Source organism: Tenrec ecaudatus, chromosome X (genome assembly GCF_050624435.1).
Source record: "Tenrec ecaudatus isolate mTenEca1 chromosome X, mTenEca1.hap1, whole genome shotgun sequence".
NCBI lineage: Eukaryota > Metazoa > Chordata > Mammalia > Afrosoricida > Tenrecidae > Tenrec > Tenrec ecaudatus.
The window spans coordinates 15,045,031-15,072,716 of NC_134548.1; the positions used below are offsets into that span (position 1 = coordinate 15,045,031).

Sequence of the window (27,686 nt, forward strand, 5' to 3'; positions counted from 1 at the left end):
CACATAGTTTCTCTATGTGTAGTGCACATAGTTTCTCTATGTGTAGTGCACATAGTTTCTCTATGTGTAGTGCACATAGTTTCTCTATGTGTAGTGCACATAGTTTCTCTATGTGTAGTGCACATAGTTTCTCTATGTGTAGTGCACATAGTTTCTCTATGTGTAGTGCACATAGTTTCTCTATGTGTAGTGCACATAGTTTCTCTATGTGTAGTGCACATAGTTTCTCTATGTATAGTGCACATAGTTTCTCTATGTGTAGTGCCACGGTTCTTGAACAGTGACGTTCCCGACTACAGGATATTCTTTTCTAATATATGTCAACGTGGTTTAGGCTATGAATTCATCAGGTGTTCTGGCAAGGCAGAAGTCAGAGTGGGCTGGATTCATTAAAGAAGGTCTTATGGAGGAATTGAAATTGAAAATGGATATTGAAGAACATGGAGCATTTGATTAGATAGGCCACAAGAAGGTTGTCTTTTCTTCATTTGTGTTATTCTGTTTGTTCACCGACCTCCTCATTAAATAGTGTCTGGAAGATGCTAGACAGCATGTGACAAAGCTGGTTATAAATTCCCATCAAGGAAATGGCTACTTCCATGACATTTTGACTTTCATTGGCTTTAATATTTTTTATATTTTAGTCAGAAACTGTTATGGTGTGCTAACTAAATTAGTTTCATCTCCTTAGAGGTTTCACAACGTCTTTTGAGGCAAAAATGTCCCTTCATAATTCTGCTTGAGAATGCCTGCAGCAGGTAGCTAAGCACATATGGCGTATAAACTGGCCCTGCTGTGCAACACCACAGACTCATCCATAATTGGTCCAGTGTTGTAGGACTGATGCTCTCGTGTAAGACAGTCAAAACTAACCCAATTGCCTTTGAGTCGATTCCAATTCATGGTGAATCTATGATTCAAAAACAAAACAAACCCACTGCTATTGAGTCAATTCTGACTCATAGAGACCCTAACAGCCAGGGTAGAACTGCCCCTGTAAATTGCCAAAACTTAACTCTTTACATGAGTAGAAAACTCCCATCTTTCTCCTATGGAGTAGCTGGTGGTTTCAAACTCTTTCCCTTGTGTATTACAACCTGATGCATAATCAACATGCCACCAGGGCTCCTTGAATCTATCTATGATTACTGGAGTTCAAAACATGGCTTCGTATTTACTGATTGAATGATGTTGAGCAAGTTATGTTTCTGGTTCTACACATGCAAAATAATGATAACGACCTCCTGATTGAGTTGTGCAGGTTAAATATCATAATGTATGTGAAATGCCTAGAGCATTGGTTGGCATATAGTAAATGCTCAATAAAGAGGCACTTTTATCTTATTGTCTTGGTCAAGTGTCGCAACAGCCAGTCTATTGATTGGGATATGTTTTAAATGTCTATGCTTGAGCTTGGATATTAATTGAATTGTCTCATGTTGCATTGGTATATTTCATTCCAAAGCACCTAAATCTAAGCATATTGGAGTTAAGGATTTTCTTTTCTTTTTTTAACATTTTATTAAGGACTCATACAACTCTTATCACAATCCATACATACATCAATTGTATAAAGCACATCTGTACATTCTTTGCCCTAATCATTTTCAAAGCATTTGATCTCCACTTAAGCCCTTTTAGGATTTTCTTGGTGATTTCAAAAATTGTATTTCTACTGTCTTTTGACTGTTAGCATTAAGTCGCTTGTCAATGAAATATCACTTCCCAAATCAGCAGGGTCAACTAGCACAAGGTAGCCCTTATATGCAAGATATTCATTATAATGTACTGGTATTGGGGACTGCTCCAACAACATCAAAGGGAAAGTTTGTACCTCCTTAGAAGAAGTGCTTGGGTTGAGAGAGGGTGTGGACTTGGATAACAGACCTGGTTGCAAATACCAGTTCTCTTACTTTTAGATCCTGTAACTTGGATTGAACAAGCAATTTAAACTTTTCCATCTTCAGCTTCCTTATCTTTAAATAATAGGACTAGCAATAATACCTAAAGTGACTTGGGCAGCATCAGTTCCTTCAGAAATTAGTTTGAGGTATTGCCTGTGCCTGTGTTAAGTTCATGTTATTCCTTCTACCTCCTCTATCTGGAAGGTGCTGCCCTACTTCTCTCTTTCCTTATATTTCTCATCTTCCAAAACCTTGTTCAGATATTACCTATGGATTCTGCAAACCCCACTGGTCTCTCCTTTCTCCTAGCTGCCATTCAAATTGACAGCTGCATGACTGAGCACAGATTTCTTTCCCAGCCTATCTGCAGATGACTGACGGGTCAAGTTTAGGTCTTACCAGTACACTGTCTACCCTGATATACTTAGCCCAGTGTGCCGATGATGTCATAATCATTCCTTTTTAAACTCTGGCGTTGGAGCTTTACTATATAACCAGTCCCACTATCTACATATTTAACACATTTAGTGATTTCAGTTCTTTGTAATACCTTTTCATTGCTGTAAAAGAAATATCCCATACAAGCAGACCAGCCTTCATCTTTGGAGGGCATACATGGATTGGACTCTGCCAGTCATATAACATACTGCTTTAGCTTCTACTTGGGTATTGAAAATGGGTGGGAGTTATCAGAGGGAAGGTGAGCAGCTAAATAAAGTTGACCCCTTCTCCTCATACTCTTTAGAAATGTATGTGTTAATCTAGGACCCTCTGTTTGACTTCTGTTCAATTTACACAAAGGACAGAATTGAAAACAGGCTATTAAAGGGGTTTATTAAGGCAGAGATAGGATGTGTGTTTGAATTTACCATCTTCACTTCTGTGCCCTTCCAGTGCTTCCTGCCATTTACTCCCCTCTCAATTTCTAGTACTAAATAATATTTTGTTGTGAAAAATGCAGAAGAATTATATATTATGCCTTGATATAGCTTTCCTGTTTGTCCCTCAATTTCTGGTAGTAATCACAACTATTTGCAATAGCAGGCAACAACAGCACAACAGCAAAAATAAAACTCACTTCCATTGAGTCAATTCTGACTCAATGCCCTGGTGGCTTAGTGGGTTACATATTAGGCTGATACTCTCAAGTTCATCAGGTCAAAACCATCAGCTGTCCTGCAGGTAAAAGATGGGACTTTCTTACTCCCATAAAGAGTTACAGTCTTGGAAACTCACAGGGGCAATTCTAACCTGCCCTATTGGGTCACTATGAAGCAGGCAACAATATGCTATTTTCATATTTTTATATTCTAGTTTGGTTCACATTCTTCATTATTCTACCTAGATTTCAGTATCAGTCTCATGCCTGTACATTTTCCTGTTATTTAGTAACCAATCCTATTACCCCAGAGCTTAAATACATAGAAACGTCAAGTGATGTACATGTGTGAGAAATATGATTCTGAATGACAAAAGGGCAGTAAGTCCTACTCACCTGCTGCCTTTTCTTGTTCATACATCTATCCCCGAATGCTAATACTTCTGTTATGTTGTTTTTACAGTTTCCAGCTGTTAATCATCCTCAGTCATTGGAGAGAAGATACTTAGGAATTTTAAATAGCGTTTTGCTTGACTTAATGAAGGTGGGACAAGTTGATGTGTGTCTTGGTATACAATGTCTTTTGATTTGTGTGACTGTTGCCTCTACATAAAACCATTACCTGCTTTTATGAATGAAACATTTTCTGTGTATGTATAATGGGTAATGGTGGTGTTATTCCTCATTAGAAGGCATGTTGTTTGTTTAAAATTGCAAAAAGATTTGGTATGATGATAGTTCATGTAAACAGAACCATGAGATCCTGAAATTACATTCCTAAAAGGGCCAGGATAATTTAAAAATCTGCCAGAATTCAAGAACTGCATAGGCACAAGGTTTTAGAGCAAATCTTAAAGTGAATATTGAGATTCTAAAACCATTTTTGCATGGTATTTAAAGTCTTCCATAATCAATACAGATTTTTTCCCAGGTGACCTACTTCTGTTCTTTTCTAACTTTGCCCCATCTCACCCAGGCAGACCAACCATTTCGGGCTCTTTTTTTTTTTAACACCTCTGAATCACTGCTATCTCTCATGACCCAAGTGTTCCTCCTCATGCCAGGCCCCACCCCCAGCCCAGGAGGTCCTCCTGCTATGGACTGCTGAAAACATTCTCTTAATTAATTTTTTTAATTCAAGTTATCCTTCCCCAGTAAACAATTCCTTGAGTGAGAACTGTTTTTACTATTTCTTCAGCCTCTATTGCAGCCAACTCATGGATAAGCAAGTGTTGGATGTTTGGTAATAGACCTTGAAAAATACCTGTAATGGGTCGATTTTATTTTATGACCATTCAGTCTGTCATTGAAACCAGTAGGGCTCTCCCACTGCCCGCAGAGTCTTTTAGCACATACTTAGCACAGTTGGAAACTGCTGATCAGCTGAGGACTTTGCTGCACTTCAAACTATGTTAATTAATCTGTATTCCAAGGAACACTGTGTAAGTAGATGTGGAGGAGGCTGGGGAGGCGGTGGGGCCTTGGGGAAAGGCCACGTAGTATGTAACCTTTCGTAGATTCACAGTGTTCATTAATTTATCAAGACTGCCAGAAATCCCACAGTAAAGACACAGTCTGTCTCACCCAGCATTACTCAAATTTAATTAAATACAGAATGCTGTTAATATATATATGTATATCTAAAACTTTAGAACACCATTTTTTTCCTTTTGGACATGGATTGAGTAATGCTGTGAAATATAAGAAAAAGGAAGAAGAAGAAAACCCTCAAAGCTCTTCTAGTTAATTGGGCAGAAAGCATTTGGGGTTTATCAACATTCATTTTTCATGCAAGACAACCACATAAAGCATTTGGGGTTTATCAACACTCATTTTTCATGCAATCCCTACACGGGAGCTTAAAAAAAGGTTGTGGAAAATCTCATTATCTTTTCATTCCATTTACACACACTTTTTAAAGCCCCTTTGTATTTTTTGTACCCATGGCCCTCATTATTTGGTAACTTTTCAAATGAAAATAGGAAAAAGCAGGAAAGCTCAGTTAAGTATTATTTCATGTTTTCAGCTTATTATCCTTTTATTATTCAAAATAATTGAGTATTTTTATATGTTCAAGTATCAAGTATGCATATAGTGCTCTTTCAAGTATCAGTATGGTATCTGATAAAAGTAATTTGGAAGTTACTTCTTTTGTTCTTTTTTTAATTAATCATTTTATTGGAGGCTCATACAACTCATCACAATCCATACATACATCAGTTGTATAAAACACATTTGTACATTTGTTACCATCATCATTCTCAAAACATTTGCTCTCCTCATAAGCCCCTGGCATCACCTCCTCTTTCACCCCTCTCTCCCCACTGCCCCTCCCTCATGAGCCCTTGATAATTTTGTCATATCTTACACTGTCCAACATCTCCCTTCACCCACTTTTCTGTTGTCCATCTCCCAGGGCAGAGGTTATATGTAGATCCTTATAATCGGTTCCCCCTCTCTACCCCACCCTCCCAGTATCTCCACTCTCACTTCTGGTCCTGAAGGGATCATCCGCCCTGGATTCCCTTGTATTTCCAGTTCCTGTCAGCACCAGTGTACATCTTCTGGTCTAGCTAGATTTGTAAAGTAGAATTGGGATCATGATAATGGGTAGGAAGGAAACATTTGGGAATTAGAGGAAAGTTATATGTTTCATCGTTGCTACACTGCACCCTGACTGGCTCCTCTCCTCTCCATGACCCTTCTGTAAGGGATGTCCAGTTGCCTACAGATGGACTTTGGGTCCCCACTCCGTACTCCCCCTCATTCACAGTGATATGATTTTTTGTTCTTTGATGCCTGATACCTCGTCCCTTCAACACCTTATGATCACATGGACTGGTGTGCTTCTTCCATGTGGGCTTTGCTGCTTCTGAGCTAGATGGCCGCTTGTTTACTTTCAAGCCTTTAAGACCCCAGATGCTATATCTTTTGAAAGCCGGGCACCATCAGCTTTCTTCACCACATTTACTTATGTATCCACTTTGTCTTCTGGGTTCATGTCGGGAAGGTGAGCATCATGAATGCCAGTTTAATAGAACAAAGTATTCTTGCATTGTGGGAGTACTTGAGTGAAGGCGCAATGTCCATCTGCTACCTTAATACTAAAACCTGTAAATATATGCAGATAAATATATTTCCCCATTCTCATATGTCAATATATTGATATGTACATGACTGTATACCTCTATAAATTCCCTTTGCCTCGTAGCTCTTTCCTATATTTCCTTTTACTTTCCTCTTGTCCCACTATCATGCTTAGCCTTCATTTGGATTACAGTAATTAACTCTTTTTCTCTTATCTATTCATTTAAAATAAAATTTCTTGCCATGAAGTCTATTCCAAAATATAGCAACCCTATCAGACAGAGCAGAACTGCTCCATAGGGTACCCAGGAGCTAGGTTAGAGAGGGTTCTCTAGAATGGAAATCTGGTTTATTGGGAGCAAATATAGGCTTGTGATCACTGCTCTTCAGTAGATCACAAAGAGAAGAGCTGTGGGCAAAACCAATGAAAGTAAGATGATTTGAAGAGTGCTGGCATTTTACCCTTGAGGTAGAGGAATGTTAGTTACTCAAAAAACAAATGCCAATATGGGCTGTTCAGTTGTGTTAGGCTGTACTAACATATTTGCTTCATTTGTAAAGAAATCTTGTTTTTTTATTAAAAGATCATTTTTTGGGGAGGGTCTTACAACTATTATAACAATCCATACATCAGTTGTATCAAGCATATTTGTAAATGTGTTGCCATCATTCTTTTCCAGACATTTACTTTCTATTATGCCCTTAATATCACCTCCTCTTCTTTCCCTCCATCTCCCCTCCCCACCCTGGTGACCCCTTGATAAATGAAAAATTATTATTATTTTTCATATCATCTTACATTGTCCACTGTCTTCCTTCACCCACATTTCTTTTGTTCAACCCCCTCCAGGGGGGTGAAATGTCAATCATTGCGACCAGAGTCTAACATGGATTGCCTCCCGAGAAGGGAACTGGATAGCTGGGGAACAGAAACAGAAAGAATGTTTATTCCTTAATATTACTTACGTGGAAATAAATGTATTTAAAGTGTTCAAATTGTGTTGGAAATGTTTTTGATTATTAAATGAAAAGTACAGGATGGAAAACGTATGTGCATAATATAACCCAGCTTTGTAAAAGAAAGGATGATATATGATCAGAAAGACTGGAAGAAGGACTGGGGTTGTGGATGATAGAGATGGCTCTTGCCTTTTCTGTCTCTGTTTTTCCTATACTGTGTTTGATAGATACTCTGTCATGGCCATGTATTTCTTTTATAAGAAAAAGAAATAAGGTTTTTATTAGAATTTAAATTTAACTTAGTAAAATTCTTTCCAACTCTCTACTTTATTTCCTAAGAATTTATTGAAGTTGGACCCAGCTGACAGATACCTAACAGAGCAGTGCTTGAATCACCCTACATTTCAAACCCAGAGACTTTTGGACCGATCCCCTTCAAGGTCAACAAAAAGAAAACCTTACCATGTGGAAAGCAGCACATTGTCTAATAGGTAAATATTCCCTTTTAAGGAAATACAAATGCAATGTTGGTCTTACAAGTAGGTGGAGGAGGTGGCTGCTTAAATGATGCAATTAGAAGAAAGAAGGAAAGCCCTCTTTATTCAAAAATATCTTTCTTATGCTTTATTATATGATTCAGAATCACAATTACAGAATTGTGTGAGTCTTAAAGACTTTCTTGCCTTTAACATGTATATCATGGAAACCTCTGCATTCTTGGAGAAAGGTAGCATTGGATTAGCAACTGAGGGGGTTTCTAGCCTCAAGAGGCAGAAGATTCTGTGTAAATGGGATCTAGGTGGACATCCTGGAGAAAGGAGGTTCCGCAAGGGCAAAGGAATTCCTTTGAGGGAGAAGCATATGCTAAACAGGTGATGCCAAGGATACTCTGTCCCTATAAACTCACTTGCCATCGAGTCAATGCTGACTTACAGCAATCCTGTAGGACAGGGTAGAACTGCCCCTGTGGGTTTCTGAGACTCTAACTGTTTACAAGACTATAAAGTCTCATCTTTCTCCCAAGTTCTGGCTTCATGTTTTTGTTGCTCTTGTTTAATCACTGAGTTGAGAAATTAATTTTTCAAAATAATACAAATATGGAATAATAAAGTCAATTGGGTAGATAGTGATTAAAGTGGATACCTTTAAAATCTAAACTTTCCAGCATAATCTTTTAAAAACCCTGTTCCTTAAAAAAATGTAATGCAAAGACAAAGGATTGGAACATAAGATCATATGGATTTTTCTGTTTGTTTCCATCCTTGACATTCTCGGGTTCTGTTGGGTACATTTACACTGCCTTAAGTTGCCCCAAGAAGACAGTGCCCTCGTCATGATCTCCCCATCTTCTGACATATCCCAAGAAACTGACTTTGTCATCTCATGTTGCTTAGTTTATGGGAGGCAAATGGAAAACAATACATCTTAATTTGAAGCTTTTAAACATAACACCCCCACCTTCCCACACCCTGCATGCTCTTCTATGTAGAAAAAAATGTTCTTAATAAATAGGGATTGTAAGTGCTCAAGACCTAGTACATTTTACATCTGTGAAAGTATCCATAAATGGGTAATAACCATTTATTCCATATTTTCTCTGCTTGATTGTGATAGTGTGTGATTGTCTTTATAGCCTCCCTAGTCATGTTAGACATTTCATCTTACATGGCTCTAAATATTTTATTCCATTCCTATAATCACATGTGGTTTTGTGCTCAATATCTAAAGCAATATTTCTGAATGTTTCAAAAGTTCTAGCAGGCATCTTTATGTTTGTCTGTTCCCTTTTGGTCCTGTTTGATTTAGGGACTGTTCATGATATCTATGTGTATTGTTTCTTTGCCATTGCTAGCTCTAGAACTGAAGGGAATGGGGGAGAAGTAGGGTTACTAGAATCCAGGGAGCACTCAAGCTGGGCAGGGGAGCCACCCTATGGAACACAGCTGCTAGAGAGAAAATGGAAGCCATAATCTCAAAGATAGCCATTCTATAGGGGAAAGGGAAAATGTGTGTGTGTGTGTGTGTGTGCGTGTGTGTGTGTGACAGAGAGAATTTTCCTCCAATTAGTATGTGATAGGAACAAATTCGCAAAGCATCCTTAGTAATAATAGCAATATTTGCAGCAAAACTTCTGAATGCATATTAAGAAGTGAATTCTGTACAGTATTACACATCTAAAGGCATTTTAACCTAACTCGGGCTAAAATTTGGTCCTTTAAATAGTTTAAAGAGAACAACCTGGCCTTGCTTTCAAATAGTGGACAAGATTTTCTTTGGGATTTGTATTGTTATTTTAAACCAAGTATGATGTAAAGCTTTACGTTGTAAAGAAGGCTGTGGTCACTTTGGAATAATAAAGTGTGAAATGTGAAAAATAACTTGGTGCCTTTTGAAGAGAAAAGAATTCTTTCAGATCTCTGTGTTCCATTTAGGAATTGGTTTCTGTTTAGTGTACAAGGAGATACCTTCAAGGCCCAAAGTCATTGCCACTTCCCAACATCCATCATCCTGCGGTCCAACAAATCACAGAGCACAGTTTACATTTCATTTTCTTTTATTGAGTTCATTGCTGGGGTTTTCATCCATTCACTATGCAGGCTAAAGACAACAGAGATATTGCTGTTTCTGTGTATGTGCCTTAAGTATGTGTATGTCTATGCATGCTAAGAGTTTTACAGAGAAAATAACATTCAAATCAAAGTGTTGCCATGTGACATTCAAGCAGACAAAAGAGTTATAAAGAGTTTGTCTACAGCTCAGCTCTTTTCTTCTTAGCAGGAGTTCTATAACAAACACTCAGCTGTGAATAGCAGTGTAGTGAGAGCATGTGTTTTACCAAATGATCAGTTAGAAATTATGATGGCAGTAGATTAACCGAGCATTTAAGAAGGCCAGAATGACTTCATCAGGACCAGTGCTTTATAGTGATGTGGTATAATGTATTGGCAGGTTACTTGCTATTGTTAGACACATATTTGTGAAAGTTAATGTTTTTTGGTCTTTTGGAGAGGCAGATATAAATCCCAAATACATATATTTATGTGAAAATGTGTGTGTGTGTGTGTGTGTGTGTATGTGCGTGCGCTATAGAGGGGAACTGACAAACTTCTTTTGTTTTTCACATAGAAACCAAGCCAGCAAAAGTTCTGCTTTGCAGTCTCACCACAGATCTAACAGTAAGGATATCCAGAACCTAAGTGTGGGTCTGTCACGGGCTGATGAAGGTCTGCCTGCCAACGAAAGCTTTTTAAATGGAAACCTTGCTGGAGCTACTCTCAGTCCAATGCACACCAAAACCTACCAAGCAAGCAACCAGCCTGGATCTACCAGCAAAGATCTCACCAACAACAATATACCACACCTTCTCAGCCCAAAGGAAGCCAAATCCAAAACAGAGTTTGATTTCAATATTGACCCAAAGCCTACAGAAGGCCCAGGGACAAAGTACCTCAAGTCAAGCAGCAGGTCTCAGCAGAATCGGCACTCATTTATGGAGAGCTCTCAGAGCAAGGCTGGAACACTACAACCCAGTGAGAAGCAGAGTCGGCATAGCTATATTGACACCATTCCGCAGTCCTCTAGGAGTCCCTCCTACAGGACCAAGGCCAAAAGCCACGGGGCATTGAGTGACTCCAAGTCTGTGAGCAATCTTTCTGAAGCCAGAGCGCAGATTGCAGAGCCCAACACCAGTAGATATTTTCCATCCAGCTGCTTGGACTTGAACTCTCCTACCAGCCCAACCCCCACCAGACACAGTGACACGAGAACTTTGCTCAGCCCTTCAGGAAGAAATGCCCGAAATGAGGGGACCCTGGACTCACGCCGTACCTCGACCAGGCATTCCAAAACAATGGAGGAGCTGAAGTTGCCCGAACACATGGACAGCAGCCATTCCCACTCCCTGTCTGCCCCTCACGAGTCCTTCTCCTATGGCCTGGGCTACACCAGCCCTTTCTCCTCCCAGCAGCGTCCTCATAGGCATTCCATGTATGTGACCCGAGACAAAGTCAGAGCCAAAGGCCTGGATGGAAGCGTGAGCATAGGGCAAGGAATGGCTGCCAGGGCCAACAGCCTACAACTCTTATCACCCCAGGTACAACTTAGGACCTTGACCAGATCTGTTGTCTCCTCATGGGAAGGTGGTGCAGAGGATGTGAATAGGGTCAGTCTGTAATCTTCCATGCTGCAAGAGTTCTTGCCCTTTGGATAGGTTGCATTTAGGGAAAAATTCTTGAAGAACTAAAAATACCCTAAAAAATAACCATTTTTTGCTCTCTTAATCAATTGTTGAGGACTCAAGAGGATTCAGAAGCTTGCTTTGAGCCATATGTTTTCTTTCTTAAATGTGCCTTTCTAGCAGGTTTTGTTGAGAAAAAAAATCTTATTTTGATTTTCTATAGAATTCATCAGCTCTGTGGGAGCTAGTTTTTTCATCCTTTCAAAATTGTGTGAAATCTCACCAAATCACACTTGCCTGAAATCGGACCTATTTGCTAGTACATTTCTTGATATCCTAGTTGAATGTAAAAGTCCTTTAATCTATCCAAAACTATAGATAAAAGTACCCTACAACCAGGATGGATATCCACTTTCAGTCTTCAGGGTGGTTTTGAAATCTCCAGGCAGTATTGTCATCGTACCATATTCCTCTGTAGACACTGAAACTTGTATCTGTTTAAAAGAAGCACCATTCGTAACAATAGAAGGCCATATTTGTAAATTATATTTTCATAATAGGAAAATTCACCTACATCAAAGAAAATAAGGTAGAGAAAACAGTGAGAAGTCCAAGTGAGGAGGGAAAAGAGATCTTATATAAGGCAAGCACTCCACTCTCCTTTTAGAGGTTGCAGGAGTACGTGCTTCATTATGTATCAGCAGTACAGGTAGCGTATGTGTCCCCCAGACTGTGAGTATCTCAGAAAAGGAGCAGGCCGAGTAGCAGCAGAGTAGCCTGGTGCTCAGCCTCAGAAGCTAAGCAGGCTTCCCTTGGGATCCCACTTCTGCACCGTGCTTTGGATGATGGACATTTGGGACAGTTCTATAATCACGCTGTTCCTCAGAGTCCTCCTCTGAGGATTGTGAGGATGACAAAGGTGATATGCAGAAAGTGGCATCGTTTCCAGTGCCTGGCAAAGCAGAAGTACTGTAAGACATTGCTGCTGCTGCTGCTTTCACGTGATTGGGCAGACTGTCATGATACATTGAGCTGCTTATTTGCTGGATAGTCTCAGCCGTCCCGAAAGTCTGAGGTCAGGTTCCTGCCCTGAGGAACTTCCCCTATTCCCAGGGAGGATTAAATTATACATACATAGAGCAATGGAAGAATATTTAAAAACTGAGTTACTATGGCACTGGCTATAAACAGGAGTTGAGAACAGGAAGAGATCACCATGAGCAGGACCATCCGAAGGGACTTTAGGGCAACAAATGGTTTTACTCTGTACTAAATGCAGAGATAGCTAGGTGTTAGAAGGCTAAAGAGTGAAAATATGTTCAAGGATTTACTGAGCTAGGCACTGTGATGGGGTCTAATTCAAAAAAATGAAAAAAGATAGGTCTATGCCCTCGTGGAGTGAGTGTATGGGCTGGTGGGGACATTTAACAACACATAGCTAATTAGAATACCCTGTGGCTGCCTACCTGGTACTGTGCTAGAGCTGTGTGTCCTCAGAATAAAAAGGAGTATCATACTCCATATAGGACTGTGGGTAGGCTTCCAGATGAGATGACTTCTGGGCATAGACTTCTAGGATGGTTAGACTTTAACTAGGGTAAGAGAGGGGACAGGGCAGCAGGAAAAAGGTCTGAGGGAAGGGAGAAAGCCTTACAAGGGGAAGGAGGCAAATGAAATATTGAGTAGCATGATGTGCTTGCCCATATTGCTAGAGTGAGCAATGCAGCATTTGGAGTGGCTTTGGTGGTAATGCAAGCATGAGGTGAGAGCTTTCTGCACGAAGAATGGGACTTACAGGTACCTCCAAAGTACAAAAGGTGTGACTTGGGAAGTCCAGGACCGAATATAGGGGAAAAGAAAACCTCTTGGGTGTAGAAAAGACGATCGGAAGTCACCACATTCATCCCATTCATTTCAGCAGATGAGCACGCCAAGACTCAGAGAGGTTGGGAGGGTTGCCCAAATTTTCCCAAGTTCATGGCAGAACCCGGCAGTCTTTAGGTCTCTGGACCAGCGCTCTTCCCACTGGATGTGCTCTGAGAGGTTAGCCATGATGCCCTGGATAGGGCAGAGGTACGCATGTTCACAGGTGGCCATTGGAGGATCAGAGGCGGCCCTGAGGAGTTGCTGAGCGACCCTGTGCAGTCCAGAGAGGCAAAGAGTGGTGGTCAGAACCAGGGAAAGGGTGCCAACCTGAAACAGAGAAAACAAGAAAAACAAAAAGCTGTAATGTGGGGAAATGGCAAATTAGGACTCTGAAAATTCCAGAGGAGAGATAAAAGCTTTTGCAAACATGGTGGCAATCAAGCTAATTATAAACCACTCCTGTGGGCTAAGCACAGATCAGACTGCTACTGATTTTGAAGTCTGGTGTAGGAGACACAGTGCCAAGCTGTTCAATGACGCAAAATGGCAGAAAGTTGGAAAAGGCATTGAAGCTGAGAGTAAATCATGGGAATCAGTCATGTGCAAGTGGCACAGCCCCCTTCCCGAGTAAGCACCTCCATTGTAGGGCCAACACTACCTCTGGAGAGATGTAAATAATTTATTTGCAGAAATACTTTTCTGTAAACAGAAGAAAAAAGTACTTCTGGAAGCTGTTGTAAACAATACAGGTAGTCTAATTCAAATGAGATCTGGTCACAAGGTCAAAAAAGAAAAGCTCTGTTTGATTACAGCCAATGTGGATTTCCCAGAATTCTATCATAGTATATTTTTGAGGAAAGAGAGAATACGAGAATCACATTTCTTGATTTTACGTCGATGTTTTTGATATATGAGAGAGAATAGAAGTATAACATAGTTATACTACGTGTATGACATAGAAGTATAAGTATACCAGGGGGCCAATTCCTCCTAATGATTCAGTAATTCTGTGCCCTAATCTTTTCTTCTAATGATAGAAAATGCTAGTTTCCCCCTCTGAGCAGCACTGCAGACTGAATGCTGTTCTGAACTCTGACTCAGGTTCCAGGCAGTGAGACACAGCATTAGTGTCTTCAGAGATGAGTGCTGTTATGATTATGGCTGAGGAGCAGCATCAAATTACAAGTGGCATTGTCCTAGAAAAGAATAAGAAGAGAATTAAAGTACATCAATCACCACACTTAGGCAATCATAAGACAAAAAGTATTAGGAATACTTGTTCTAGTCCTTAATACATTCAAAGACCATTTGTTTCTGAAACGACCATGTAAGCCCTTCGTTAAAAAAAATGTTGGATGTGCCAAGTTCTTTTTGAAGGACTCAGCCAAAAATGTGCTAGAGAAATTTTGGAATTAACACATAGAATCTCCAATTAAAGTGTTGCTTAGTCCCATAGATACCAAACTGCCTAGCGACAGGATATTTTTTCCTAAATGTTGAATAATTAATTGAACTGTATTTAGTCTAATTTATTTCCTGCTTGCCTTAACTTGAATGAGCGCTTCTCTTTCCATGTGTGAAGTGCATTTGACTTAAGTTACATTCATCATCCAATTCATTCTTTTATGGGCAAATGCATGTTTTAGTCAACACTTTTGATTTTTGCTGTTTGGTATTGGTTTGATAAAAACAGATCATTGTTAGCTAGGTGGCTTGGTTATGCTTACCAATCCTTTTTTTTAAAAAACATTTTATTAGGGACTCATACAACTCTTATCACAATCCATACATATACATCTATCAATTGTATAAAGCACGCGCATTCCCTGCCCCAATCATTCTCAAAGCATTTGCTCTCCACTTAAGCCCTTTGCATCAGGTCCTCTTTTTTTCCCCTCCCTCCCCGCTACCCCCTCTCTCATGTGCCCTTGGTAATTTAGCTTACCAATCCTTTCATAATTGATTTCCAGCCTGGTGAACAGCACCCTCCAGAGATGACAGTGGCAAGATCTTCAGTGAAAGAATCCTCTAGGGAAGGCACATCGTCATTCCACTCCCGACAGAAGTCTGAGGTCTGCATTCTTCATAATTGTTGCATTTTGCTAAAAACAACAACAAAAACTTGTTTGTAAATTGCATTCATTCTACTTCATTGTAACCAACCTTTTCAAATTGTTTTATGCTTGATATCAACCACAGATAATTTGAACTGGCCTATAAAACAAGTAGTTTCCCTCATAGCTGAATCCCACATTTTCTCTTGAAAAGCTCATGAAGTAAACAAGAGACCTATTAGGCACTGTGCTAAGTCAGCAGGCCACTTTGTCATAAATCTCTGATTTGAATTTTATCAGTCGGAACTGATTTGTTTTCTTCCTCAGGCTGGCGTGTATCATGATCCCCACTCCGATGATGGTACAGCTCCCAAAGAAAATAGACATCTGTATAATGATCCTGTTCCAAGAAGAGTTGGGAGCTTTTACAGAGGTAAGCCCAGAAACTAGCATTCCCCAGAGACTCCTCTCATCTTTCCTTCACTAAATCTTTGACCTATCTCCTCCACTACATTTGCATTTCCTTCTGAGTTCAGACCTGCATCATTCTGGACCACAATGTTGCCTTCCAAGAGGTCAGCTTGCTTCCTGTTTGGGTACCTTGCGTAGTTGCCTCACCTCAGAATAGTCACTGGAATAATACTTCTGAAGCTGTGTTGTGACCATACTACTCATTCAATTAAGTCATAAACATTTTTGCTGGATGTCTCATATGTGACTGCCACTGTTCTAGCTTACACCACATCCACAAGCAAGACAGCCAAAGAGCTCCACAGCCATGTAGCTCACATTCTCATAAGAAGAGGTCGACATTCAATATAATAATGAAACAGAGTGTTCAAAGATAATGAGTGCTGCAGAAGAAAAAGAGTTGAGCAAAGAGCCCCATGGCCTCCTGCCTCCTGCTCCTGCCCAATCACCCTCCTGTCTCCTACTTGTGGAGGCCCTTTAGTGGCTTCCCATGAACATCAGGAAAATGGAGTTCACTAAGGTGGCATTCCAGACTTTCCATGGCCATATTCTTTAGCTCCTCCTTGCCTCTCTAGGTCCCAGCCTGTGGAAGTGTCATATGCCATGTTAGCCTCTGGACTAAACCACACTCCTCCCCCTGCAAGGATATCTTGTTTGGGTCCCTTTCTTTTAAGATCCAGTCCTTTGTGGTGTCTTCCATGACCGCCCCAGACCACATTGCACCGATGATTCATCTGCAGTCTCTCTCAGGAGGTTGTACAGGAAGAGGATGAGTCCTCTTCCCCTTTCCTTCTTCACATTGCCTGGCACCACTGAAGAAATATTTGTTCTGGCTGGCGGGGAAAAAAGTGTAGTTGCAGAACCTTAAAAATGCATTTTGATATTTAACAAGCAGCTAAACCCAATGCTTTAGAGGTTGCATGAATTTAGAAGACTTTAACATAGAAGCACAATGCCTTTTAGTAGCTATTGTAATAGACTATAAACCCCCGGGTAGTCTCAGCACCTATGGGAGAAATTGAAAGCAGGTGCCCTGTGGGGAACAGGGTCCTGGGATCAAAGAGGTTCAGCTGCTCAGGGCTTTTAAGAGTTGCTGCCACCTTTCCTGCCTCACACGCACAATGCCTGGCTTCCAGTTATTTCTGGTGTTTGAAAAGGACAGCTGGAAAGGGCCAGAGAGTGGGGAGAAACATGGAGAACTGCTTGGTCATTTTAATTAGGAAGTGGAGCTAAATAAATGCAGAATCCTCTGTCCTCAAGTTGATTCCAATTCATGCCGATTCAACAAGACAGTGAACTGTCCCATAGGGTTTCTTGGACTGTACATCTGTATGGAAGCAGATTGCCACATCACTCTCCAGCAAAGTGGCTGCTGAGGTTCAAACAGCTGACCTTTTAGTTAGCAGCCAAATGCTTAACCACTGTGCCACTGAGAGTCCTAAATGAATGAGTAGGTGTGTTATTCAGTGCTGAATGTGTATGGAATTATTAGAACACTCTGTTCCCTCCCAGCTTCACCTTTAGAAAAGCATAGTCGTTGAATATGCCCTTTTATGCATTTTGATGCCATAATTACTGTAGAATCTTATGGGAGTACAATTTTAATTCAGAATCATATTGATTAAAACAAAACATAGTATATGTAAACAAAACCCTTTTATTCTCTCAATGCGTAAGTTTTATTTCCAAAATGCACCATAGAAGCATCATTTCTATGGCTGTCTGGAGACTATACATTAATATAAAATGTTAATAGAGTTTAAAATCAGTTAGATGTTGGCCTCTGTGCATCTTTAGTTTTGATTGCATGGCAACTAAATTGGTTCAAAACAGAGAAGCACCTTGTTTGTCAGCCTCTTTGGTCCACTGTGGGTTTGAGAGATAGGATGTCTTTGTTTTTATAAAGTTCAGAAATAGAAGGCACAGCTGTAACGAGATGAGACGTCTGGAGCTGCTATAATTTCAATACTGAGAATCATTGAGGTTTCTACAGCACCCCATTTTACTGGTGAAGATACTCAGCCTGTCAATTATTTTATCAATTTGGGACCAAGCTTAGAAACTGACAGAAAAAGATATTAGCCCTTCCCCTCCCACGGGCCATGCCTCCCACCACCCCCACCCCAAAAATAGGACAGGAAAGCATTTACTCCTGTCCATTGTACTTGGTCTTTCTGTTCATTCCTGGATTGAGATCTTAAGAGAAGAAGTAGTATTTTTGTACCAATAACTGAATAAAAGATTGGCACTGCCTCACAAATGTGTCCAGGCTTAAACTGTAGTCTGTACACACCAGCATGCAGATTATTAGGAATGGCGTACGATTAGGAGTAGGTTTTGCATAGTGGGTCAACTTCTGAGGGTGGCCCCACGGTGATGGGGGTTTGTGGTGGGAAGGACATGATGGGTACATTTGACATAGCCTACAGTGTTCTTGAGTTTTTCAGTGAGCAGATCAGGTCTATAGTTTGCAAACATATTGCCTGGTGTTAACTGACCATTTCAAGACCATATTATAATGAGCAGTAGGCAGAAGGGGAAGTCCCTGGAGTGCCTCCACCTTCAGAAAACAAAGATGGATGAGGTTTTTGACTTGTTTTCCTGTGTGAAAAAGAGAGGACGTAATAGAATAACATGGGAACTACGCATATCTATAATATCAAGGACTTCCTTTTTCTCTATTTAGTGCCATCGCCACGTCCAGATAATTCTTTCCATGAAAATAATGTGTCAACCAGAGTTTCTTCACTCCCATCAGATAGCAGTTCTGGAACAAACCACTCAAAAAGGCAAACAGCTTTCGATCCATGGTGAGTATTTTGGTATGTTTTCACTCTTGGTTCTAGTTGTAGATAGGAGAGCTCAGTTAAGTTCTGGATAGAGTGTGTAGGATTCTTTAGGCCTTTCTTTCCCAAGAGAGTGATTGATAAGGGACGTGTGATCATATTTGAAGGTGTTTTTTTTTAAGTTCATCATTCATAAAATATCACATAAAAGAAGAAGCACAATCTCCTCAGCTAATAAGTACCTCCTAAGTCTTTCACTGACATGAAGGCTGGCTTCTGTTGTCTCCTTTTGTTGATATCGAGCCACATACCAGATACTTGGCGTAGCATTCTGTGTGCATTGCTGCCGTCAGTTCTCACAGGCTGGCTACTGGCCAGCCAACCCACATGGAGAAGGGAGCCAGGACTCAGACCTCAGTTGGTTCTGACTCCACCTCTCACCACCTGCCTCTCATTTAGGGTTAAATGGGAGCAGCCCTCTCTGTATATACTTGCTACAATCCAGACTCACTGCCATTCTGACTCATAGTGTCTTTGTAGGACAGGGTAGAACTGCCCTAGTGGGTTTCCTAGACCATGACTCTTTCCGGGAGTAAAACGTCCCATCTTTCTCCTACAGTGCAGCTGGTGATTTCAAACTGCTGGCCTGTCACTTAGCAGACTAGTGTGTAACCACTACGCAGACATTTTATTCTCAGGTGCTTAGAAAGACAGCCAGAATCGACAGGTGAGGGGTGATGCTGTGTGCTTCACAGAACTTGACTAAGGCCATCACTGGAACTGAGTGACTGTAGAATCAGATGGATCTGTTCAAACTCTGAGGTCTCTGGTCAGAAGTAATCGAGGGCTTGTGTCAGTACTTCTAACCCGGTGTGGTTTCACTGCAGGACCCTGTGGCCAGGGGTGCATCCAGGTATCAGTGTGACTATACCCTGTGGTGAAAATAAGTTAGTTTTTCAGAAACAATATTAGAAACAACCATTTGATTGAAAAAAAGCAACCTGTAAGTCCATTAGCTTATGTCATCTTGGGAACCTAGGCTGCAACGTTAACTGAAGGGCACATGGGCAATCTCCAGGTGTGACTTTGACTAAGCATGAGAAGAGTATCTAAATTGTGGGAATATAGAAGCAGACGGGAGACGTGCTTTCTCTTGGTTATTGCACGATGGTTTAAAAGCGCTTCCAGTACACATGAGCCCTGTGAAACTTCGATAGGTCACATAAAAATAGATTTCAAATGGGGTGCAGGCAGTATTCATACTGTGTTCTGTCCTTTTGATAGTCTGTTTGAATACAACGTGTTTAGACATGGCTGGCTGCAGACCTAAAAACAGTGTTGTAAAGAATTAGGAACCTGATACCTGATCCTATCGAGATTAGGATTGCAACCCTGTTTAGTTGTGTTTTTTTTTTTGAATTGCTGTTTGCTTGGCATGTTTTTCTCCAGCCTTAGATTCTCAGCCTGTTTTGTCTGTAACCTTGAGATGTGTCTCCTGTAGGCAACAGATTGATGGTTTGTGTTTCCTAAGCCAGTCTGCTAGCCTCAGCCTTTTAATGCCTGAGTGCAGTCCATTGATATTCAGGGTTATTATATCTATCTGTGGACTCTGTGATGTCATCGTATTCCTTTTGTGCTGGGTGTTTTCCTACCTCCCTTTCTTATCAATGTGTTGTGCATGTGGGGGGGGGGCGGGCGGAGTGTTCATTCTTGACTTCTTTGCACTCTTAAGCCAATGCTTTCTGGGGGACTGTTTTCTCTTTGTTGTCCTCTGGGTGGAGTTGTTCTATGCGGTAGTCTCTTATTTGTGCTCAGTGAATGCTGTTCTTCTGCACATACTGGATCAGCAGGTATCAGGCACCAAAGAACAAAGATATCATATAATTGTGAATGAGAGGTAGTGTGGAGTGGAGATCCAAAGCCCATCTGTAGGCAACTGGACATCCCCTTACAGAAGGGTCATGGAGAGGAGACGAGCCAGTCAGGGTGCACCAATGAAACATATAACTTTCCTCTAGTTATTTAATGCTTCCTCCCCCACCCACTATCATGATCCCAGTTCTACCTTACAAATCCGGCTGGACCAGAGGATGTACACTAGTACGGATAAGAGCTGGAAACACAGGGAATCCAGGACAGATGTATCCCTCAGGACCAATAATGAGAGTAGTGATACCAGGAGGGGAAGGAGAAGGTGGGGAAGAAAAGGGGAACCGATCACAATGATCTACATATAACCCACTCCCAGGGGGACAAACAACAGAAAAGTGGGTGAAGGGAGACATCAGACAGTGTAAGACATGAAAAAATAATTTATAAATTATCAAGGGCTCATGAGGGAAGGAGGGTTGGGGGGTGAGGGGAACAATGAGGAGGTGATACCAAGGACTCAGGTAGAAAGAAACTGTTTTGAGAATGATGATGGCAACAAATGTACAGATGTGCTTGGCACAATGGATGTATGTATGGATTGTGATAAGAGTTGTTCGAGCCCCCAACAAAATGATTTTTTTAAAAGAGTTCTATGAGCCCCCAATAAAATGATTTTTTAAAAATAGAGAATTAGGAGTCTTAAATGGAAGGTTGAACTTCAGCTGAGTCTTCCTTTTCATCGACTCATCCTTAATATGGTGTTGCTGTTACAAGGCTGAGAGGGGTTTGGAATTGCCAGGATGGATCAGCTGTATTTTTTTTTTTCGCTCCAGGTGCCCCGCATAAGAAAGCTCCTTCGTGTAGCACATCTCCCTCATTCTAAGCCTGAGGTTCAGTCATCCTGAACCTGTTTTTCTTGGACAGCATCTCAATGTCTTCACTGCTATATGTATTTTGGAGAGATGTAGAGTTTGCTGGTACAGAAACCCTATGCATAAAGAGCCCTTCCCTGGTCACATTGTGATTCATACTTCTTAAATTATAGCTAATCTAAAGGTAATCTTTTTCTGCTCAAACATGGTTCTTCCGATTTCTTCTGGGAAGAGTATATTTGTTCAGAGCCTACATTTCCTCGATGGCCATATCAGTTATCCAGCGCACAGTTAAGAACTGGGAAAGGAGTCAAAATATCTCAGAACAATAAATATGAGCACTAATATAGTCAACTTCATAATCCTTACCAACAGGGGTGCTCTCCTTTGATGCACAGTTCTAATAGCACTGAGCTTCTCAGGTGCCAGCAATAGCTGTGGGGAGATTGTCTTTTCCCAAGGCCCCAGTGGGAAAAGCATATCTTCCCTCTATGATTTCATACATGTAACTGATTATTCATGCAGTGTGTATGTACATGAGACAGACTGCTTTTACTTTGCTTTTAAAGACAAAGTGTGCAATATGCTTTTAGAAAGACTGCCGTCAAAATTGGATTTGAAAAACTGACACTTACCAGTAAATCAAATTAGCGAGAAACCCCAGTAGGTAAGGTAAGCGAAGAGTTCCTGTAACTCACTTGCACAATGTCATCCATTTCGTCTTGGAAAGTTAGCTGTAGATTTGTATCCATTATTAACTTGTAGCATCACTTAGACTGATACCTGGGTGATTATCCACTGACTTTCTGTTTTGAGACATAAGCTGACCACTTAGGTTGCACTGTCCAGGGAAAGGGGTGGCAGGGGAAGTGTCACTCATCTTTTCAGCTCATCTTCCACGTTGATCCTAAGGGGATTGCACCAAAAGCCTCTAAAGTTTACCGAGATGGCACCCCTTCTTTATCTCTCTGTTTCAAATATGTGGGTCTCCTCCAGCAATCTTTGACCAGCTTGAGGTCAGATTGTTATCTCCAACACTGACCATAGGGCCTGGCGCATACAAAATTCCAGCTACCCGTTGTCATTGAGTCAATTCTGGCTCCTGGCGCCCCCATGCGTGTCTGAGGTATTCCGTGGCTGAGTTTTCAGAAGTAGATTGCCAAGTCTTCTATCTGGATTCTGTCTGGATTTGGACTCCCAGCCTGAGTTTAGAAGTTTGGCACATTTACCATTTGTATCACCCCTGACCTGTACATAAAAAAATACTCCCTGCATATTGGTTGACTTTTGGTCAACTTTCCTTCCTTCCTTTCATGAGTCCTTCGAACCCCTTCTTTCCTATTGACTCTTTATGGAACTAGCTGTTGTATTCCAGGAGCTTTGAGTCACGCAACGGCAAGGAGCCTGTGTTTACCCTGCATCAGAAGCCTCTCTCCATACTGTCTTGTTATCTGAGCTGCCACCTTGCCAGCTAATGTACCTGCAAAATTTGCAGAATGGTCCTTGCCAGATCTTTCATTCCTACATTTACCTTGATTTAAACAAAGAAACAAGCACAAAACAAAACAGCTTTTTATTGTGAGGGAGTAAAGATTTACAGAGCAAATCAGTTTTCCATTCAATAATTCTTAGCACATTTTTTTTGGTGAAATTGCTTGTAAATTCCACAGTGTAACTTCTGCCCTGCACATCCTGTTTCCATTCTTCCTCCTTTCCTAGTTCTTCCTACCTTCTGAACTCGGTCCTTGGGCAAATGTTGCCCATTTTATCCAAAATGGCTGATTGCTCTAAGGCAGTGGTTCTCAACCTATGGGTTGTGACCCCTTGGGGGGGGTGTCAAATGACCCTTTCACAGGAGTTGCCCAATTCATAACAGTAGTAAACTGAAAGTTATGAAATAGCAACGAAAATAATTTTATGGTTGGGAGGTCACTACAACATGTGGAACTGTATTAAAGGGCCCTGGCATTAGGAAGGTTGAGAACCACTGCTCTAAGGAATACATAGTTCCCTAACTTAGGAGCAGCATGGAAGAGGTTGACGTTCCCCTTATAGACCTCTCTATTGTTTTTGACTAAAAATAAAGCCATGGGGTGAGTTTAGCTCCAAGCCTGAAAGGTGACTAAGTGCCACGGTCCCACCTGTCTATCCAACAAATAAGCCTGTTTGTTTGTTTGTTTGTTATGATTCTGAATTGTGTTCCACATTACATTCCCACTCTATCCAGGACCTTTGAATGTGGACCCCCTCTCTGCCTATGCTTTCTGCGGATCACCTGTCTGCCCTTCTCCTGTGCTGCTCCTCTTCGAGCTGTCAGTAGTCTGTACAGTTTGCTTGGCATGTGGCTGTTGACTGTACCAGGTGGGACTGCAGGGCCTGGAATCTCTAAGTGGAAGAGATTACAGGGAACACTCTTGCCCATGTGGTTCAGTATAGGCTGGATGTGTTCATCCAGACGTGAAAGCTGCCTTTTCAGCTTTCAATTTAACACTGGCTTATCAAATGTCTGTGTGCTAGGTAGCTATCCTTCTCATTCTTGTTCTCTCTCCTTCCCTCTGACCATCTGAGCCTTCTCTTTCTGAGTCTCTCTCTCTCCTCACCATCTGAGTCTTTCTCACTTTTTTTTTCTGTGCAGCTTTTCCCCCTCTTGCTCCTCTTCTCTCTACTCACTCACTCACTCACTCACTCACTCACTCACTCACTCACTCACTCACTCACTCACTCTCTGTTAAGCTTACTGTCTTTGTTTTTTCCTCTGACTCCCATCTTCACTCTCAGTTTTCACCCTTTTATTTCAGGGTGTCTTTCCTTATTTACTTTGGCTTCTTGGATCTTTCCTGGCCTGTGTCTTTACCTACCATCTCTGCTCAGCTTCACATGAAAGATGTTTTCTGCTTCCTCTCCCCATATCCTCCTCCTGGGCCCCAGTTTACCAGCTGCCTATGAAGAGAGACTTCTGAGGCTTTTTGACACATCTCCGCTGTGTGGTGGGTCACAGCAAGCTATAAATGCTGGGCTTTTGTGCCATTTCTTCTCTTTTGTTACCCACTTCCTGACTTCTCTCTTTCTTTTCATTCTGTGTCTGCTCCTGGGTTTCCTCTGACCAATCTGAATTCTGCCCCCTGACCCCCAGGACAGGTGTCCTGTCTGTAACATTCTCACTGCATTGCCTGTTCAGGTACCAATGCCTTGGTTGCAGCCATGATGAACACAACCTCCTCAGAGACTGGTTCGCTTGGCAGAGGCACTTACCATATATACTCGAGTATAAGCCGACCCGAATATCAGCCCGGGCACCTAATTTTACCACAAAAACTGCATTAAAATGTGCTGAAAAACTAGGCTTACAAATGAGTTGTTACGGTATACTGCTGACCCTTGGCAAAACAAAACAAAAAAGCTCAAACTCATTGTCATTCACTGGATTTTGACTCATACTGACCTCAGACTAGAACTGCCCCTTAGCGTTCCTGAGACAATAAATCTTTGAGAAGACAGACCGTTTTAGCTTTCTCCCATCGAGTATCTGATGCATTTGAACCCTGACCTTGCAGTCAGCAACTCAATACTCAGCCTGCTTCGCCCTCAGCTCTCCTTTGACCACTGGCAGACCTTTGGGATTGCTTCCCTGTGAAGCCCAACGTTTCTCCCTGTGAATTTTATGGAAAAGGCATAAACTGTAGTATTAAGCATATAATTCGTTAACTACTGCAAATTGCAGCACAATACAGATAGTCTTACTAGTCAGATTAAATTCTCTCTAAACTCCCTTCAATCTGAATATTCATGCCTTTGTCTTTACAGAAAACGACACAGTTCTGCCATGTTCTCAGGATCCCTTGCAGGACTGAGTGCTGTGGCCTGGAATTTAGCCTAAGTCCTTCATCTCTTTAATGCCAAATACTTAGCAGTCAGGCAGGTCCCTAGGACTTCAGCCCAGTCTGTCACTGGGAGGAGGGTGTGGTGCCCAACAGCGCAATACTGCTTCTAGCCTTTCTCCATCCTTTCGCCACTCACCACTACATGCAGCATCATTCTGAGTTCCAATGCTAGCTATTTGACTGGTTGGGTCTTATTACAAATATTTCTCTTCAGAGCTTGGCACTTTCTCAGGGACATTTAACAATGCAGTTCATAATGACTTTCAGGAAACCTCAGACCTACAGCACCTGCTCATCTTTCCTTGGCTGTCTCATTAACTGTTAGGCTAAACAGGTAAGAAGAAATGCCATCACATCTTCAAGCAGTCTTGGGTTTTACTCCCTGTTTCTATCTGTGTGAGTTAATCTCAACTCAATGGAAGTGAGTTTGGTTTGAGTTTAATTGAAAATTATAAAGAAGAAACTAAAATAACAATAATTCTATTAGTGGTTTGTTTTGCATTTTTGTTGTCAATGCATGTATGTAGATGCAGATATAGCTTTTTAAATACAGGGTGACTCTACTATGTAGGAGATTTAAATCCTGCTTTTTTTTTTACCATGTATTGTAGTTTGAGTATTCTTTCATATTAGTGAATATCCTTTTAAGGTATGATTTATTTTTAGTAGCTTCATGGTTTCTGTCATGTGGATCTGTAATTGTTCACATAACTTTTTTTTTTGCTTTTACATAGATTTAAATCTCTCAAATGAAAGTACAGTACAGCTTTGCTCATGTTTTCCTAAATGTTTCAGTAACTTCATCACTGTGTTAGGTATTCTGAAACCATAAATATGAATCAACTCTGCCACCATTAACATCTCTGCCAGTCCTGGTGTTAGAGGCTAACTGAGAAAAGAAATCTAATTATTTGAGAAAATGATTTTTTACTGTCATTATAGATTTTCAAATTTAATAAAGTCCATGTAATGTACCTTTTTGTAAAATAGCAATAGTTTAATTGCTTTATAAAAACTATAAATTAAATAGAGTAATATAGACTGGTATTTCTTTATTGTAACATAAAAGAAACCAACTTATTGGGACCACGGTGTCTTCTTTGCTGTCTTATGTGATCTTCTATTTTTACTAAAATACCTGTGGTAGGGTAATGGATTATGCACTGGACTGCTAACCACAAGGTCAGCAGTTCAAAACCACCAGCTACTCTGTGGGAGAAAGATGAGGCTTTTTACTCCTGTAAAGAGTTACAGTCTCAGAAACTCATGGGGCAGTTCTACCCTGCCCTAGAACATTGTTATGAGTGGCAATTGACTCAAAGGCAGTGAGTGAGTTTGGTTTTGAATTTAGTTTTGGATTTTGGTTTGGTAATGTTAGTGGTGGTAAGTTTCATATCTTAAGTTTGCTTTGTACTAAAACCTTCATCCTGTCTACATTTTTTTTTCTTAACTACCCATAACTTATTTGGTTTTGAGTGAAAAAAGATTTTTACAAAAGAAATTTTCAGTTCCAGGTAATTTTTTTAAAACTTATAATGTTTTTATGGCAGTATTGTTTTTTGTGTCCAATAACTTGTCATACTGCCAATAGTAAACTTGCGCTTATTGTAAAAGAGATCAGTGGAAAAATTAAGATATTGAAAGGTTTTTTTTTTCTACTTTCTTAGAGGGCTGCAGCATTAAGAATGTTTCAGACATTTCCTTGGAGGGCTGCAGAAAAAGCAGCCTTTTCAGAATCTCTAACATCAGCGGTTCTCCACCTGTGGGTCATGACCACTTGGTGGGGGGGGGTCAAACGACCCTTTCACAGGGGTTGCCTAATTCATAACAGTAGCAAAATGACAGTTATGAAGTAGCAACAAAAATAATTTATGGTTGAAGGGGTCACAGCCTTAGGAAAGTTGAGAACCACTGTCTAATGAGGATGTTTCCCACAGCAGGGAAGTGACTCAGCAGCGCAGTTCCAGATCCTTTGTAATAATTCTCAAATTGCTAACTTGAGTGAGCTGTGCTAAAGGATAATCAGTAACCATGGCCAAGAGTCATTAACCACAGTTTCTTCTGTGTTTTTCTAGAGAATCTTTTCATATGGGCTGGATTCTTTGTGATTATTTGAGCCTGGTTTCGTGCATTTTTCAGTATTCATTCTATTTGTCAGATGGTAGGAGAATGACTGAAATATAATAAAAATGTCTTCTCATTTAGGAAAAGTCCTGAGACTATTAGTCATTCTGAACAACTCAAGGAAAAGGAGAAGCAAGGCTTTTTCAGGTCAATGAAAAAGAAAAAGAAGAAATCTCAAACAGTAAGTAGATGAGAAATTTCTATATAGAATGACATGTATTTTGGCATTATTCTTTGAATAGTCTACACTTTGTACATGGCAATCAAATGATCTGTTTTCTTACTATGTCTTGAGAAAGACACACTATATAATATCTTTTTCTGAAAATCTGCACAACTGTCCTCCTCTCATGGAATTCTTTCTAGATTCAACAGAAGATATTTAATTTGGAAGAAAGAGAACTCTCTCTGAATAAACTTCTCACCCAAGAGGATTAAAATCCATGTAAAACCTTTGAATGTACAGGATTTTTTTTCTTTTGAGGGTTTTAGAATTAGGTGAAAGCATAAATGGCTTGAGGTTGACAGATAAA

The 27,686-nt window shown here is 40.7% G+C and overlaps 1 protein-coding gene across 3 annotated transcripts in view; it reads left to right on the top strand.

Annotated features, from left to right (window-relative positions):
- CDKL5 (cyclin dependent kinase like 5) overlaps positions 1–27,686 on the top strand; it is a 209,363-nt gene that overhangs the window by 172,203 nt on the left and 9,474 nt on the right. For all 3 annotated transcript variants that reach the window (XM_075538596.1, XM_075538597.1, XM_075538598.1), the window contains exons 10-16: positions 3,467–3,547; positions 7,390–7,541; positions 10,177–11,143; positions 15,064–15,165; positions 15,475–15,580; positions 18,305–18,428; positions 27,235–27,334. In XM_075538596.1, the coding sequence (XP_075394711.1) occupies positions 3,467–3,547; positions 7,390–7,541; positions 10,177–11,143; positions 15,064–15,165; positions 15,475–15,580; positions 18,305–18,428; positions 27,235–27,334 (1,632 nt within the window). The remainder of the gene's footprint in view (positions 1–3,466; positions 3,548–7,389; positions 7,542–10,176; positions 11,144–15,063; positions 15,166–15,474; positions 15,581–18,304; positions 18,429–27,234; positions 27,335–27,686) is intronic.